We start from the raw sequence: 18,293 nt of genomic DNA, 5'->3' as shown, positions 1-18,293 counted from the left end.
TAAACACCTAACCTGCATTCTTTTCATGTTGATTTAAGCTCTTTTTTGCTACAGTTTTTTGATTTGTCAATTGTGCAGTATTTGCAAGCACAACCTTGCATCATAAAATACTAAAAATTAAATAAACCAAGACTGCAATAAGATAAAATCATGTTGTTTGGATTAAGTATCATTGCTATTATCAAGCAAACTCTTTTCAGTTAGATGTCTCCCCACATGTCAGAGATACATTAGAGCTTGTGGTTCATTTTATAAAGCAGAATAAAAATTCTACAGCATGCTATACTTCAAGTCAAAACCCAATACACCCTAATTCAGTCTTACAAGGTGTCAACTAAAATAAGGTCCCTTGATTTTGTCAGACAGAAGGTGTATGATGCTTAGAGGATTTTCCAAACAGCAGGTTTTAATGATCTGCATGAGGAATGAGAATATCTAACAGGACACTTTGCTCTTTGAGACACAACAGCCTTTAAAGCCTTTAAAGCCAGTCTGAGATATCAGCAGTTGCAGCTTCACAGCTACATGGAAGAACTTCTGCTTGCACATTGTGAGTTAGTGCATATTGTTTAGAAAAACAAAGACTTCATGAGGTCCTCAAATTAATGGCAAAAGCTAGGCAAAGTTCTTCACTAAATTAAATCTGCTACTCGCGTAAAATTAGGAATGCTGTGTATTCAGCGAATTTTCAGTAAAGACTTTTGACTTACTGCTCTGAAAGATCATGTCTGCAACAATTACCATATGATAAAATACAGAGGAATTTATATCCCAGGCTTAATTTAGAACTAGAAATTCTTCCAAAGAGATTTCTATTTTAATAATAGACTTTCTGTCACACAAGATTAAACCCTGTTTATCTCCTTCAAATATCTTAACATGCTTCTGCTTTGACATCAACTTTCCCTTCTACTAAAATCCTTGAGAGACCATACTTAAACTTAGAGAGCTGTCTTTTTAACAAAACCCATACAGACCAGATGTGAACAGCCTCAGAATGCAGATACAGCCCTAAACTGTTGTCATAAACTGACGGCACTCAACAGCTTTGAATGACATCACCAGCACTAATTACTCCAACTAGGCCTTCAAGAGTCCCTGGGCTGGGAGTGGTAAGGACCAATGAACCTTGGCTTCAGAAAATTCTCTGAAGTTTTCAGTTTTAAATCGCAGAAATAAACCATGATCGAATACTGTTCCCATACATACTCAGCAAAGGATAAGGGTAAAACTCTATACATTTCTCAACTGCAAAGTCATGCTCTATAAGAAAAGATATTAAATATTTATTCCTATTGGTCTATTTGCATCAGTCTGCCATAAGATGAAAACAGAGTAGAAATACTTGGATTTTTAAGCGAGTCTTTTACTATTGTTACAACTGCAGCAAAGAACAAGAGCAAAGGCTAGAGTATTCCCTAAGTGGAATTTGCTGCCGGTTATTACAACAGAATTGAATCTATGCCACCATTTCCTATAACATCCTGTGTTATTCATCAATTACAATAGAAATGAAAGCAGACAACTAGTAACTGCAACTGTCCAAGGTGGCCTTTGTGTATTTGCACTTAAATGATCAAAGGGCCTAAAGAGAGGTCAGGATGTTACATGATAACAAATCTGGTTTAGCCCTTATGACCAGATTTTATAGACACAAATTACATTTGCCTTAAACCTACTCTGTTACAGCAACTGTTTCCCAAATAAGTGCTGGGATAACTTTGACCAGCAGACCCCCTTATTTGCTATTACATGACCAGGTTGGAGGTGTACAGAACTTGGGAGGGGACACAGCTGACCAAAGTGATACTCCACACCATATGGCATCATGCTCAGGGACAGAACTGAGGAGGAGAGGTAGGTAGGGCGGATGGACACTGCTCCTGGATTGTGTGGGCATTGTTTAGTTGGTGCTGAACAGTTGTTTTCATTTGTATCATTTGTTCTTGTGTTTATTTTTCTCTCTCCCTGGTTTGTTTGTTTGGGTTTTTCTCTCCCTTTTCCCTAGAATTTTTAAAATTCTTCTTATGATATCCTTTTAATTATTAAACTACTTTTATGTCAACCCACAAGTTTTTTCTCACTTTTTTATGCCTACAATTCTGTCCCCACACTGGGGGAGAGCTGAATTTGTGGCTATGTGGTAATCAGTGACCAGCCATGGTTAAACCATGACAGTACCTTTTCCTTTTTTCTCTACCTTGTCTGCTCTGCTGGGCACAGGTGTTTTTTAGGCCTTAAAGTATTACAGGATCACATTAGGTTTACCAACTTGCTTCAATACAAGGAGCCTTCACCATCCTGCCCCAGGCTGTGCTTCATGTGTCACTTCTTATGTGCCCTGGGCAGTGCCATTACGCACCTACATCTCACTGCACACCTATATTTCTCCTTCAGCCTGCTTATGCCCAGAGTAGTGATTCTAGAAAGCAAGCAGGTTCATGCAAAAAAAAAAAAAAAAGCAAGCTTGACAAGATAACGGGGGTGGGGAGAAAAAGGGAGTTTGCAATGAAGGACTCGTGTTACTTTGTTCCTCCCCACCATGTTATCCCAAGTGAAGAGACAAACATTAAGGATGATAAAATTTAACAGCAGCTTGAAAGAATGAAGTATTTTCATTGTTTCATCAAAAGCACTTTCTAAGACAATATACTCTGCAACAAATTCAACACAGATCACTACTTCCACCTAGGATTCAGGATTGTAATAGATATCCTAGAGAACAGTGGTATCATGGCACGTTTAATGTAGTTTACGTGAAGAAAGACTTCGGCTTCAGAGAGACAGTTAGCATATCAAACAAATTTAGGGATGCCCAATGTGTCTCATTACAAGAAAGCACACTTTTCCAGATGGAACCAATCTGCAATTCCTAGCAGTAAAAAGATGAGACATGCTCAAAATTTTCACTCTCCTTTGTTTAAACTAGCTTGTACTTTGCCTTGGTTCATCAACATTTTTAGAAAGAGAGAACTGACTAGCTTTAATGAAGACTGTGCTTTTAGGGAGAGGGACTTTGGAAGTAGGCTAGAAAAAGTGAAGCCTAGACCTAGTGAATCTGGATCTATGTTAAGTAAATGCAGCTCTGTTGGGAAAGCTGGAGGACTCTGGAGCTGGACTGTCAACAAATTATTTAAGAATTGGAAAGTAGCTGCAGCAAGTAAATATCAGAAATGAGAGGCACATGTAGTTAAATTTTCAAGATAAGCAAATTCAGGGCATGTAGAGTTCAAACATTTTGCACAATTTGGCCTGCCAGAATACTGGGAAAGTGACCTACAGTTCAGCCTGGGATTCTGGATGTCACAGAGACCACCCACACTGGCCAGGTCCACGGAACCAAATTAGGAAGTTACTGCCAGGAGTTGTCATTTTAAGCCTTCTGGATGTGTTACTGTAGCACTGCATGTAGTGCAGTACTGCATGCACATCTTTCATGAACACAGGTTTTCTTCCAGGGGGCACAATAGAGTCCCTCAGTCAGTTCTTGCACTCAGCCCAAGGTATCTCTGCATCCACACTGATCCCATAGTGCACAGACTTGATTGCAGTGACTGCCTGAGCCATAGCCTTGGCAAGCAAAATCCTGTAAGCAATGCTGCTCTTCCCATGTCTTCTGTCAAAACCTGTAAACATGCCTTGATAATCTGTTCCACTGGGTATTTTATCTGCCTTTTCTTTATCTTGTTTATGACTTTTCCTCACAGTATAGACAAAATGCTACCTCTAAATTAATCTTCTAGTGTTGCTGTTTGAACCACATGCTCTCTTAACAACATTCAATGTAATTTCTGAGGAAAATACACAGCAAGTAACAGTTTGAGGGTTTTTCTTCTAGTAAGATAAATAACGGCATAAACCCACAATTCATGGCATTCTGGGTTGAATGATGGGATCAAAATACATGATATCTCTATGTGCTTATTCAGCAAAAATATGTATTGGAAAGTCTGTTCAGCCATCATGGATAATTTTACTGTTTTTTAAATCTTTATATAATACATATAATAGCATTAGTTTTGCTGTCATCCAGGGAAATAAGTTGCATTTCATGGCTGCACCATTGGCTGAAAACTTTCTGTCACAATATGGACATGTTAGCTAGGAAATATGACCTTTTAAGTGTGAATAAATGTATTAACAACACTTTACTGGATTTTTTTCCAAGACTCAGTTGAACAGGGATTAGAGGTTTTTGAGTAAGCAATCTTAAATACGATAAGTAAGGAAAGAATAGCCCTCAGGAAAGACTAGACAAGTAGACAAGTTGAAACTGAATGGATGCAGGTGAAGAAGTTTCTTCTCCTTATCTTTTTCAAAGGTGGGTGGTAGAGGGGAAAAAAATCTTCCCAGTTTTTCCATTCTCTTAGAAGACATGACAGCTTCAGACTTTATATAAATATCCTATTTCTTCTCCCATTAATCTGAAAAACTCAAAGGGAAGCACATGAAGAAACAACTAGCTGATGCAATATCTTCTAACAACACGGAGACATCTATGGAAACATTTAAACCCTATTTATGAAACAAAACCCCCCAACATTTATCAAGCTACGGTCTCTTTAAAGGAAACTAAAACTGATTTGCTTAAAGTTCAGATTGGAAACCCATGACATGTCTTCAAACACCTCTTTGCTGACAGATTTGTCTTCATAAACCCATCTTACATAAATACCATATTGGTTGAATTAGGAAAAAACTTAAGATAAAATGAGATAACTTTTTTCAAAGCATGGATAGACAAGCTTGGATTACATTTATGAAATGTGTTTTCTTAAAAAAATAAACAACATCATCAGGTAGACAGCTCCACTTTTGTCACAGCAGTTTAAATAGCCACTGTCCCTCAGCTGGAGGTTTCAACTGCACCTCAAACAGGTTCCCCCATCAGCTGACTTACAAAAACTGACTACATGCAGACACATTGCTATAAAATGTAAATTACAACGTGTACAACTATAGAAAAATCAGTTACCTTATCAGATCTACAAGGCATTGATCGAATGCCACAGGAAAAGCCTACCAGCTGAGGAGTGGTAACTTGTCTAAATAACTTGTATGAAAGCACACTCACCTGAATATATACTGCCTTAAGATGGTGGAAAATCCATATGTAAAGACTTCAAAATAAATTTAACTGTAGAAATGAGTTATTGAATATGAAATGCAAATTAAAATGAACTTAAGTTGCTTGGAAAACCTAAGCTAAACATTATAAAATTAGATCCTGAATTGCAAAAGAAAACATCACCCTAAAAAGACTACATCTAAATGTTATTTTAGGCAAAAGTCTGAAAAATAAAAAATATTTAGGTGGAAGAGGAAAAACATCACAGCAAAAGTCTCAAGTAATATAGACTTCTGCTTTATTTTTGTGCATAAATTGGGAATTTCAAAAGACTTTACAAAATGTAAATAACTTCAGTTTCTCCATTATGATGCAATTCCCTTTCTACTATAAAGAGGAAATTATTTTCAAGTCTAATTGTCCACAAATGGTTTAAACATATCTATTCAGCACACAGTTTTCCTGAAAATAACTTAGAAGACAAAAACATCTGGCTGCATGGGACCTATGACAACTATTGAAGACATTTAAAACAAAACAAACAGAAAACCCCAACCATTCTTCAAAGCAGTGAAAAACCTCAGATTTCATTTATCTGTCCACTAGATAGATCTGGTTCTGCCAAAACCAGAACTGACAAAACGAACTTCTTTCAGTAGGATCATACAAGTGCATCTGAAGAAACCTTTCCTTATGACAGAATGATTGATGTAGTTTAATTTTGTGTACTTTATACTTTTGTGACTTTACACGTACCTCAAATTGGCATGGTACATTGGTTTCATACCAAGACTATTCTAACTGCTAGAATAGAACATATGTGATAGCTCTACAACCTATGGCTGTAGTAATACAGTAACTGTATTTAAAATGTCTCTTTTCAAATATACAGTTACATTTTTAATTTAATCTTCTAAAATGACTTCTCAGCTTACTATTTATATCTGACAAGATACACAGGGATAATCATCATAATTAGATTTAATTTATTATCTGTAACAAATAGTTTGCATTGTCAATATTTAACCTGCGAATATTATAGATGCATGGTTACCTAGTTACTCATTTTTCCTCAAACTGACCAAATAGACTAGTACTAATACATATTATTTGAACTGCAGTTCATGGGAATACTAGCATAATGTCAGATGAAAATGAATCAAACTGCAGGAAAAGGGGAACCTAGAGTAAATGCAAAGAATACAGTCTCTAGAGAGGAGGAAAAAAAAAAAAAACATTTCCATGACTAAGTGGGTGAGAAGGAGCATAAGGCTTTGAAGACTGAAGATGGTCCTGAGTTTGTCATCAGGAAACCTTTGGATACCCACAACCTCAACCTGATTGGAAATCTATGCTTTCATTTTAACAAAAAATTTTACTTTTTCAGTTTAGGTTTCTGCCTCCAAGCAGTATCAATCAGAGCATTCACTCCATTGAAACCTTAAGTCTGGAATTTGTCTAGGTATCAGAAAGGTACAGAAAACGTCTATTATGGTTGGCATCTTAAAAATTTAAGGACAATCTAGGTTTTGAAATTGCTATATTTATTGAACTAACCTCCCACCATTAAACTAAGCTGATCAGATGTCTTCATAAAGCCTCTCAGACTAGAATATAATGGAACAGCAAGGCTTTGAATATTTTTGTTATTATTCTATTTTTTTCCATCAATTAGGTGTTAAAATGAGACATCTTAAGTTGTTCAAGCAGCCAGCCTACACTGCAAGATGATCTGCTTGGCTGGCCACAAGGATAGATAGCATCAGGACACCAACTCCAGCCACAGGAATGCCAGTTCTCTTTTACAGTACAGCACTAGAGAGACAAGATGTAACAACCTGATTCACTTATTTTATCCTTTGAAGTTCTAGCAAGCATGCTGTGATATTTTGTGCCTTATGGGTAAACAACAGGCTTGGTTCTACTTGAATGGCATAACTGTTCCTCACAGCAATTACCATTTCTATTTTCATCCTTTTCAGATGGCTGCATTGATGAATATCATAGGATGACACAGGTTATTTTTTCCTCAAAGACTTCACTACTACCATGCTATTTTGACATGATTTCCACATATCTTTTATGATACTAGGCTTCTAAGTTTACCCATGTGATGTTACACACTTCCACCTCAGTGACTGGCATTTTGGGTCAGAAAAGTATGTCTTAATACTGCTAAAAAGCATTCTGAGCTTCGTAACATCCCAGAAGAAACTTCTTCAGGCTCAATCACCATTGACTTCTCTTACAAACTGTAAATCAAATGAACACAAGACACACAGCATAGGACTGCTATCATGCTATCAGAGACATTTCTGTGCTCAAGGGCTGAACTAACTACTACAGTACTGGGAAGGAGCTGTGAAAGGCTTACATCCTGCATGGCAGAGGCCACAAGGTGTACCCCTAAGCAAGGGACTGTCTCTCTCACATCCAGTTGATAAAGAAACAACATCTGGAACTACTCAGGCAAAATGATAAATTTAATTTTTTTATTTTAAAAATATTTCTTATTTTACATTGATTTAATTAAGAGTATTTTGTTTCTAAACACTGATTAAACACAGAAAAAATGTTTCAGGTTCTTTCCCTGATTTATTCTCCCTGTCAATCTCTCTATTCAGAATCACAATAAATTGCATATGAACTAAGTTTTAAGTAAGCATATATAAAGCACTGCTATAAAACACCTTTTCTATCTTCAGTCACTAACGAAATACTTCTATATTGTATCCTGTAAAACTTCCACAGGAGACTCCTAGGAAAAAACAAACTAGTAAGGAATGAGTAAAATTACTTCAGAACCAGTCTGAATGTGTATCTGAATTCTTCACAGACTAAGTCTGTGGGTTTTATTTGTTGTTGCCTTTTTTTTTAAAGGGCATATTAATTTAAGCAATGTATTCTATAGAATTTTATAAGTACTGCCTTTCCCCTGCAAGCAGACTCCTGTATGACTAATCCATGTTCCTCTTCTTGATCGCCATCTTAAGAGATAGGTAAATTCTCCCACTTTGTAAAGATCTGTGTATTTGAAAGATTTTTTTTTTCCAGGAAAAAGGTTGAAGTTGGATATTGGTCTCACGAGTGTCATTTTTAGGATATGCAGCATTTAACAGATTTTAACAATACAACGCACAAAGACATTTGAAATCTAATTAATCTCTTGACATTTGACTAAAAGTCAAAGCAGTGGACCACAAGATGAATAAGGATACTTCAACTATGAAAGCTGAGCTTTCTTTCATGAGGTGCAAATGAGTTATGATCATCTGACTACAAACTTTATTGCATATCTGTTCTTTTTAATAACTGTCTCTGCTTTTAGCACCTAGCATGCTTTCTTCTGAATATTCTGACTGTTGTAGCTGGCATTCTACACTTCCACCAAAGGTCCTTCCTTAGCAAATTCAGGTTTTACACAAACTGCTTAAAGTACCACACACTACTAATAGTGGTCACATTTTCACACAACTCAAAGACTATTTTTATTGTTCTAAACCCCACAATTCCCTTTTCGCTTTAGCTTCTGAGATTCAACATCATTAAGACATAAAGTTTAAGATTTGCTCTACCATATAATGGAAACTTTTTAACATTCAGACAAACATCTCTGCTTATACTGCTAGCGGTAGTTATTTCAGTATGGTAGCCAAACACAAGACCATAGCAGTACAGTCTGGGAAAGGTAATTCAATTCAACATGACTGTATTTAACTTTATATTTAAATCATCTCCTTACATGATCATCATCAAAAAAACTTGGTGACTGATTTATGGAGTATAATGGGATTCAGAAAAGCTAAAAATGTAAACTCATTCATAAGCAATACTGGGCTGAAAACAGTTTACTAGATCAGCTTTGAATAACAGTGGAAATTTGGAATTACTTTTCAAACATGCTGAAAATATCTTTTTATATAAACATAATAAATTTGACGCATTATCAGGAATAAATAGCTGCAGTCAGACTATCAGAAGTTATCCACTGCAGTCTATAAGATCTATTTTCCAACAAGATGTGTTGTTCATGTCTTCAGAATGGAGATCCTTGTGAAGCAATTAAAGTATTTGAAAGACATTTCTCTACAATCTAATATGATATACCCTGTCGCCCCTGATTTTCTTGCTTTCAAGTGTTTGAATCTTTGCAGCCTGACTCTCACACTGCTTTCATGTAAACTATATGTATTTTTAGAATTTATCTTGTGTTTTGCATAGTTGTTCTCTGATGGTCACAGTGGCCAATGGAGTCAGGAGGTTGTAACCTCCTTGGGCCAATCCTGGCCTTCTGTAAAAAGTGTATATAAGTAATGGAGTCAGAGAAATAAAGAAGCTTTCCATGTTTGACCCTGCTGCTGCCTGTTTGTCCTCTGTGAGGGTCCACATCCACATTGCAACGTGTGACCCCTCTGAGGGGTGACAACACCCAAACTCTTCCTATTAACAAAATATTGCAACAGTTAGAATGAAGACATTTCTTGCCTTTGAATATTACCCATGGACAAACCACACTCAGAGTTGGAAAGCACTACTAACTAGACAATGATTCAACTTCTTCGGGTTTTAATTTGTACAAACAATGTGAAAAACAAACCAAACCCCCTCCCCCCAAGGAAAAGATAAGTAAAGAAAGAAAAGCAAGAGACTGAACCGAAGGCAAAATAAAAGGTTTATATATCTGTGAATTGTACTTGAGTACAAGAATTTCACTACATTAAGTGTTGTGGTGCACTTGGCTATTTATTAATCATCACATCCACATAATGAAGCAGCCTTGCACATTCACATCACTCACGTATCAATCAGCCAACCCTGACTTCATGGTTTGTTTTATTCTAAATTTGTCAGTATGTCAGTGCTTGCCACTAGACACTTATCTAAGAGAGACACAATGTCTTTTCAGTAGACCGCTCTAGCACCCGTCTATAGAAACAAATTAATAACCACTGTAGTCATACAGCACCTGCTTAGGAACTCATAATTTTAGCATCTAGAACAGGGTTTTCATTTTAGAGTCAACAAATGTCAACCCTTTTAATATGACAGGCACAAAGTAATGTATAGCTGTCTGTTTCATGACCCGTAGAACTAAACAAAACCCATTTTTGTACAGATCTGCATCCTGTATCTTTGCCTATCTCCATGGCAGTTAAGTCACCATCCTCCTCATTATGACTCCCTGCCCCTATTTCTGAAACCTTGATGCTGGCTTTGTCCTGTGTCACCCAGCTATAAGCATGCCCTCCAGTGTGCATTGCTCCCATACACTGACCGAGCCTGTGGGATCATTTCATAGGTACCCCCCTCAGGAACTGAACAACACATCATTAAACTCAGTGTTTACAAACCTAAAACAGAGACTGCAGGCATCCTAGAAAGAAAATCGGAAGCAAATACTGAAAAGGCAACAGGGATGTATTAATTAATAGATCTTTACACTATGTAATGTATAAGTAGATATCTATATTTTGTACATGTCATGTATAGCACTATTCTATTTGCTGTACACTAGTGAAGAATATTTAATTGATAAGCCTTTTGTCTTTCCCTAAATTATGGCATTAACTTGGGTCTCTGTCATCAGATACTACTTATTACCGACTGAATACATATTTTGTATATTTGGACCTCTGTGCTCTCTCAAGTGAACTTAAAATTGTCCGATATCAAAATATGAGGAAAGGGAAGAAAGAAAGACTGGCAGCCAGAAGCCAAGACAGAAGAAGAGAGGGTAAGTGCCATTCTCTTAGAAGACCATGCTGAAAATGACCACAATTGTCTTGACTTTTTAATATCTTTCCTTAACTATTCACAAGGGACCCTATATTAATCCTAGTCTCCTTATTGAATTCCAGTCTCAGTAATTAAACTGAACCATATTATTCCTCTCTGATTATTAAGTGGAAATTGTCATTAATGTTAACAGAACAAATGTTTAATAGCTGATAACACAAGTACAGGCCATTTAAAATTCCTCTGTGACTTCAGTTGCATATGTTATTCTCCATTTAACCTTTAACATTTTAAGTGGTTATCAGTACATGTCTGATGTATTGTAACACAAAAGGACACAGTTCAGGGAAGAGAGAAATTAATATTAGGCAATCCACCTTCTATGAATGTTGCTGAAATACACAACCATATCATTTTTAATAACAGGAAATCACAGAAGTAGTAATGCAGAAAGTGCCATCATGCAAGATTTTCTTGAAAAAGGGGAAAGTTCAACAGGTAAGCTACAGCCCTTTAAAAAAAAATCTATAACCTCATACAACTCCTTTGTGAACTTGAGAGTTCTGAAGGCTAACAGGTACAAAAAGAAACAATAACATGAGTCTCTAAATGATCTGTCTGCAAAAATAGAGCCTCTTGGCAGTTGAAGAAAGGCATGCACAAAATCAGAAAGAAATCTTCATTGCTAATGTCTTGACTCTTAAATACAAAAATCTTGACAGGAATGACCACCTAAGCTGAGGTCCTTCTAATGTTCAGCAGGTATCTATGGTTTTTAATTTCTAAAGCTCCATATATACATGAATAAATTATCACACTGTAACTAGGAAATAAGAGAAATTGATGACCCATAATACTCTGTCTTCAGCCTTTTTTTTTTTAACACAGGAGAATAGCTCATGAATGTTGAATACCTTCATTAACAGCACAGACACAGTGTTAATAGGATGTATTAACATGCATGTTCAGCAAGTTTACAGATGACATTGAAATGAAGAAAGCAGCTGATGTGATGAAGGATTGATGGATTCAGAAAGAGCTCAAGAACCTGAAGAGCTCAAAAAAAGGGCTGCCAGAAACTTTGAAGTTTAACAAAGGCAAATACAAAGCTCTGCACTTGGGAAGGAATACATTCATATAATAGTACAGGCAGAGGCTGAAAATACACACATCATGTGGTCTACTCTCCTAAACATCTTAGCTGTCCTTCTCTGGACTTGCTCCTGCTTGTCAATGTTTTTCTTACAGTTTGGAGCTCAAAACTAGACACTAAAATGAATGGAAGCGAATTATCACTTTCTTCAACTTTCCAGTTTTTCTTTCTCATTGCAGCCCTCTTTTGCCTTGATGGCTGCAAATGCACACTGCTGACTGATGTTCAGCTTTTCTACTTGGACTCCAGGGTATTTTTCTGCAAGTGGAAGCTCAGTTTTCATTTTACTAGATTGCATTCTTCTCCATCACACAAAAGTCATTTAAAAATTAGAAATTAAATGCCAAAGATATGGCAGCAGAAGTTTAAGGTATTTTCCTGATGGGAATACTATATATTTACATATGGTTATGCAAAGGATATAAAGCCCTCCAGTTTGTACAGAATAACTTCTCTCTCCTTTCAATTCAAAGAAAATCTAACAGTCTGCAATTACAGGATCAATACTCTCAAAACATCCTTGGCAAATCAAATTTTAGAAGTTCTTTACTTGACAATTAGGACCTAAATCAATAAAGCACTGGCCAAAGTCCAGTTTTCCAGCACACTGAAGATTAGCCAGTGGGGAAAAGGGATAAGAGAAGATGGGGACACTTGACTTGAGATAAATTATTACTTGAGATAAATGTGCTGCTTTCTCTAGTGTAGTTGCTGAAGTTCAGTGAGCCCAAGTTAGGGTTATCTAATCAGTATTAGTCTGAAAATATTACTGGAGTCATTATGACATAGCACAAGAAAAAGTTTTTAATATTATTGCTATTCTGCTTCCTTAAATTGGAAACTAGCATGACTGAAGAAATGTGTTTTATTTTTGGAGCAGATGAGAAGTGAAAGAGTACAGACATACTGCCAGCAGCATAAAAAGCACACAGGAGTTTGCTCTGTAGGACAATAAAGAGGAGATATTTAGGGAATGGAGGCATTTCTGCCATGCTGTTAAACAGTTTTGCACCTAATTTGCCATACAGAAAGGCAGAGTGTATTACCTTAAGTAAGGCATGCCAATTATGTGGTTACAGTGCTTGTGGGACTTGAACAAACTTCTTTGCATTGTGCAGTTTTAACAAGTTACCCTGCTGCAACTCAGGTCAATGCTGACTTAGGATTTTGCCTGACAGAGAGCAGGTGTGCCTAAAGATAGTAGACTAAAAGACTAAAAAGATAGTAAAAGTAGCACATACATCTAAATCTCAAGAAACTACAAGCAGTTCTAAGTGTGATAGACAGTTTGGTGAGAAATAACCAAAGAATCAGAATCCTATGAACCAGCCCTTTCCAAATTAGTCATACTATTCTATTCTTTTTTTTTTCCCTGCCTCTGTTCTTCTGTAATACACCACTAACTTCAGAGTGGATCTGCTTGCAACAGAGGAGAGGAACATGTTATTAGCAACAATGCCAAGTTCCAGTTTGTCTCCTGAATAATGGCATTGCCCTTTCAATTCCTTAAGACTAAAAAGGTTCAGGAATTCAGCTCTCTTGCTTTCTGGGTCAGTGTTTTAACTACTATGGTAATTATGAAAATGAGGACATGATCGCTGCTATCCATCTTGATGGATTCATAGGCTGGCACATGTACCAACAAATAGTACAAATGGTAGCCTAGACCTGTATTGCTAGATGGCATTCATCCATTCATGATAAACAGAAGAAATGCTATCAAAATGTATATATCTAAACAAGTTTGTAATTTATATAGATTTCCAATAACTGAAACCTTTTCTTCAGAACCAATTTCTAAATAAAAGGAGCTTAGATAATAAAACACAGTGAAACAAATAATGGAATCATAGAACAGTCTGGGTTGGAAAGGACCTTTAAAGGTCATCTAAGTTGAAAACTTGTAATGAGCAGAGATATCTTCAGCTAGATCAGTTTGCTCAGAGCCCCATCCAACCTGACCTTGAACACTCTCAAAGATGAGGCATCCAACCATTCTCTAGGCTACTTGTGCCAGTGTTTTATTACCCAATTTAGGTGGTAAACATTTCATGAAGACATGCAATGGTTTGTTGACTAAGTCTTCACAGTCTTAGTCTACATCATTGGACTGGAACTGAAGCTATTTTTTGAAAGTGCGCACAAATACTGTACAATTTATCCTTTCACAGGTTTAACCAGCGAGAAAAGCAAGAATTTGCAGAAGTCTCTCTACACTCTGCACTGTTATGGTCAGAACTCTAGCCCATGCCTTTCTCCCCAAGCCATTCTTCACGGGTATAATGTAATGTTCAGCTTGTTATTCTTCTGTATGCATATTTTCTTGGAAGAATAACTTTCTAAAAGTTAAATTTGTAATCAAATCGGTAAGGAAGGAAGAGGAAGTGATGAGGAGGACATCAGTTGCAATGTGATTATCTAACTACCACTACAAAATCTAAATAGACAGAGGTTTAGTTTCACACAGTGCCAGATACTATAGACTGGGAAACATCTGAATAAAGATGACGTACCTTCTTCAAAGAGTATCATCATGTTCATACTTTTGTTAGCAACAATATTATTCAGTAAGGCAATCACAGTTTGCATTGTATTCCCAAGTATACTGTTCTGGTATCTCTGCAAAAACAAAACAAAACAGTAAAAAACCCCCTAGTACTCCTCTTGCAAGGAATACATTAAAAATGTGGTAATACAAAAGCAGCACTTTCTCAATACCTTAAAATTTGACACTTGAAATACTGCAAAACCAGTCAAATATCTTAGTATATAACATCAGTTCCAGGGACCCTGATCTACAACCTTAATCCAAAACTCCTCCCATGTTCTTTTAAACTAAAAGAATTCTAATCTAGGTCTAAAATGTTAGAACCTTTTAAAATGGCATAGAATTTTATCAAGCTAATCACTATATATTCAGAACCAGAAATATTTCCCTTTGTATGATGTTTCTTTTATTAATGGCGTTATTGTTACTCTTCTCAGTCTCAGGTTGATAACCCACCATAAGTATACTTGTTATTTTTCTTTGTATACATTCATAATTTCACAGACACCTTAAAGACCTATGACTATATTGAACTGCATTGCTTTTTAAACGTCTTTCATATGTTTGATGATTGCTTCAGTGATTTTTCACAATTGTTGAGACTACATTGAGAAGAGGAAGGCACAAAAGTTGATAAAGAAATTTATTTTTTATTTATTTCTTTTGTTATATTCACTACACTTGCACACTCAGGCTGAAAAGGATGGATAAGGCAATGCAACCAATACGTATTTATATGCACACTAGGGACAGTAATAACTCAGACAACTTCCAAGAAGTCAAAATAGGACAAACTTTGACAAATCTAAATTTAGATGTAAATATAAGCCTGAGTACTTTTCAAATCTCCCTAGAAGGTTCAGGAAATATTTTTCTTCAATTTTGAGAGTCAAAGCCAAATAGAAACATGCACCCAAAGTGAAAATAACAACTAAAAAAATTGTCACATTTTCATGCATCACAGGTTTCTCACATGCACTTAGGTAACTTCCACATGTCCTTTTCCCATCAAATCTCTCAGTATATTGGTATTGCTCAACTACTTCATTGCCACAGAGTACATGATTTATTAAGGTCCATCTCCTGTCTGACAGTAGGCAATTGAAAAAAATTTAAAGTTGAACATAATGAAACTTTTCTGAAGTTAAGCATTTCAGATGGCAAAAATCACTTCAGATCTTGAATACAGTCAAAGGAACACTTTCTATTTCTGCACTAAAAATAAAATGCATTATTTCCTACAAATACCATGAAATACATATGTTAAGGTATAATACATTAACAGAAAGTTAAATACATAAACATACACAGCCTCCTATTCAACTCCACGTTAAATGAATCTTCTTTTCACAATAAAGTGCTCTAAAATAGATCATAAGAAGAGACAAGGAAGAGCCTCACAGCCTTTTGAAGGACTGTACTTTGCTACCCAAGCCTTAAAAATATGTATCTAAGAACTCTTAAATTCTATTTACTTTATATAGCATTTTGAGATGTTATTTATGATTTCCATAAAGAACACAATAAATATCTGTTCCTCTAAAGGTTTAAAATACAGCTGGATAAATTCAAGAGCAAAGTTGGAAAGTATAAACACCAGATTCCTCAAAGGTAAAGTAACCAATACAGAAAACAGACACCATGAAGCCATTGTACTAAAAATAAATTTGAAGTTATTTTCCTACAGATAGCTGAAGGATAAGAAAAACATTATTTTCAAAAGATAAACAATGTGTTTATCTGGTGGTCTATCATCACAGTACTTTCTTAATTCTCCTAAAGAACAGCTAGAAAACAATACATTAAATAGCAAGAATGACTATTTCCACTACTGAGGATAATGATATATACGCTGAGAACATAAAATTAACAAATGTAAAAAAAAAAAAAAATCCTCAAATGTCAAAATGAGAGCTGACTCAAATACTTTCTTTGCAAGTACAATATTTCTATTACTGCTTAATATATTTGAAGTAAACACCTTCTAGTAAAATTCCCCTTTCAGATATGCAATTAGAAGAGAAGCTGTTAGTTGTCCATGATAACAATCTTTTACATAAACCAGGTTAGTAACATTTCAGTGAAGCCATTTTTGCTTTTAATAGACATCAATTGTGCTTTGCAGGCCTCTGTTGAAGGACCAGCACTGATGTTTTTACTTATATCAAAGCATAAATAACAAAACTTATCTTACCCTAAATACATATAAATTAGAATTCAAGACGCAATGTAGACATCTTGAGGAAGGAAAATGGTATCTTAATGAATTAAATAATCACACAAATGGTATACTCAACTGTACTACTAGTGATTTAACATATGTTCCATGATGGACTTTGACAAGATATCAGGCTCCAAGAAGCTACAGGTATGCTTTACTTATCTAAGCCATCACTGATTGCTGTTAGACTCAATTTTAGAGGTTTATATAAAAATATTTAACTTCATAATCTATCAAGGAGTAAAGCTGATCTAATTTGTGTGCACAGCACCACTGACTGTGGACATTTAATGAACAGTGCACTTGACAGCTTTAATAAAACATAGCATTTGCCAGCAGAGATAATTAGAATTGAAGCAGTAAAATTCTAGTGTTTGGCAACACAGATGAAACAACTTCATTAAAATGTACAGCTTCGGCGAATGAAAGGCAGGAAAGCACTGGACCCTGAAGAATCAGCCTTCTCAAAACTAATTGCTTCAGTGCTTAAAAAGGACAGCTATGAAATACCAAGGGCATAACAAGGAAATACTAGTATTAAAAAAAAGAAACCACAGAAGATAAATCAAGCTTTTCAAATAGGACTGAACTGTATTTAGGCCATTAAACTTTTCATTCTAATTTTGAAGGGTTGTACTTTCACAAAAGAAATCACTTGAAGTATTTTTAGGTAAAAGGGTGTGAATTAACAAAGAGGGAGTAGGAATCTTGGCAAGATACTACGGCTAAAGCTGCGTTTTCTCTTCTTTTAAGAGGATTAGAACTTTGTACTAGGCAAACTACAGTATTTTAATTACATTTTAGATAACAAAAGAGATTGCAGTTGAAATAAGAGGTTTGCAATTTGGGAGACTTCACATATGTCTCTACTTATGTATCTAAGAACCCAGAAGAGAAAGCCCTAAACGCTATGTTTACAGATATGCTGTGATTAAACCTTACACTGCATACCACAGTACTCCTGCTCATTCAATATAATCAGTGATTAAACTTCACACTCTCCTTCTTAAGCTTACATATGATCTATGAACATAAGTTACGCAAATATGGGGACATAAGAAGATAGAGACTTGAGTTTTCACACACTAAATCCATTGAAAGAATAAAATAATAGAAATTAACCATATTCGAATTATAATTATTAAAATATGCCATTCTTATGTGATGAATCTTTGTCGCAGTATAGCTGAGATGAAATAAACCAGAACATTGATGCTAACAAGGACCTCTTTGCAGGAACATAGTTTACGATTGTATTCAACCTAGCTTATTGTGATTTGCTATTACTTTATTTATGAAACAGAGAATCAGAATCTTTTCTACTTGGTTAATTTAGTCTTTTACATTTTGTGGGTTTGATTCATAAGACCAGTTATGCACGAACTGAAAGCATCTAAATATGGATCTCTAACATTAAGTTAATAATATTTTCCTTAATAATTATCTAAATCAGAAGTAAGCAGAATCATATCTCTTGCTACTCTGCTTTTCAAAAATCAGATGTTTTCAAAACTACAGTTCTACCAGAACTAATATTACCAAATATTTCTCTCTAGGTATGGTCACA

The 18,293-nt window shown here is 35.6% G+C and overlaps 1 protein-coding gene across 1 annotated transcript in view; it reads right to left on the bottom strand.

Moving 5' to 3' along the window:
- ULK4 (unc-51 like kinase 4) overlaps nucleotides 1-18,293 on the bottom strand; it is a 213,383-nt gene that overhangs the window by 72,469 nt on the left and 122,621 nt on the right. Inside the window, exon 32 of the mRNA XM_083863372.1 lies at nucleotides 14,471-14,576. Within this exon, the coding sequence (XP_083719498.1) occupies nucleotides 14,471-14,576 (106 nt within the window). The remainder of the gene's footprint in view (nucleotides 1-14,470; nucleotides 14,577-18,293) is intronic.

This window comes from Zosterops lateralis (assembly GCF_965231275.1).
Source record: "Zosterops lateralis genome assembly, chromosome: 1".
In the NCBI taxonomy this organism is placed as follows: domain Eukaryota; kingdom Metazoa; phylum Chordata; class Aves; order Passeriformes; family Zosteropidae; genus Zosterops; species Zosterops lateralis.
Note: the sequence above shows the minus strand (reverse complement) of the source record. Positions and strands in the feature narration are given on the sequence as shown.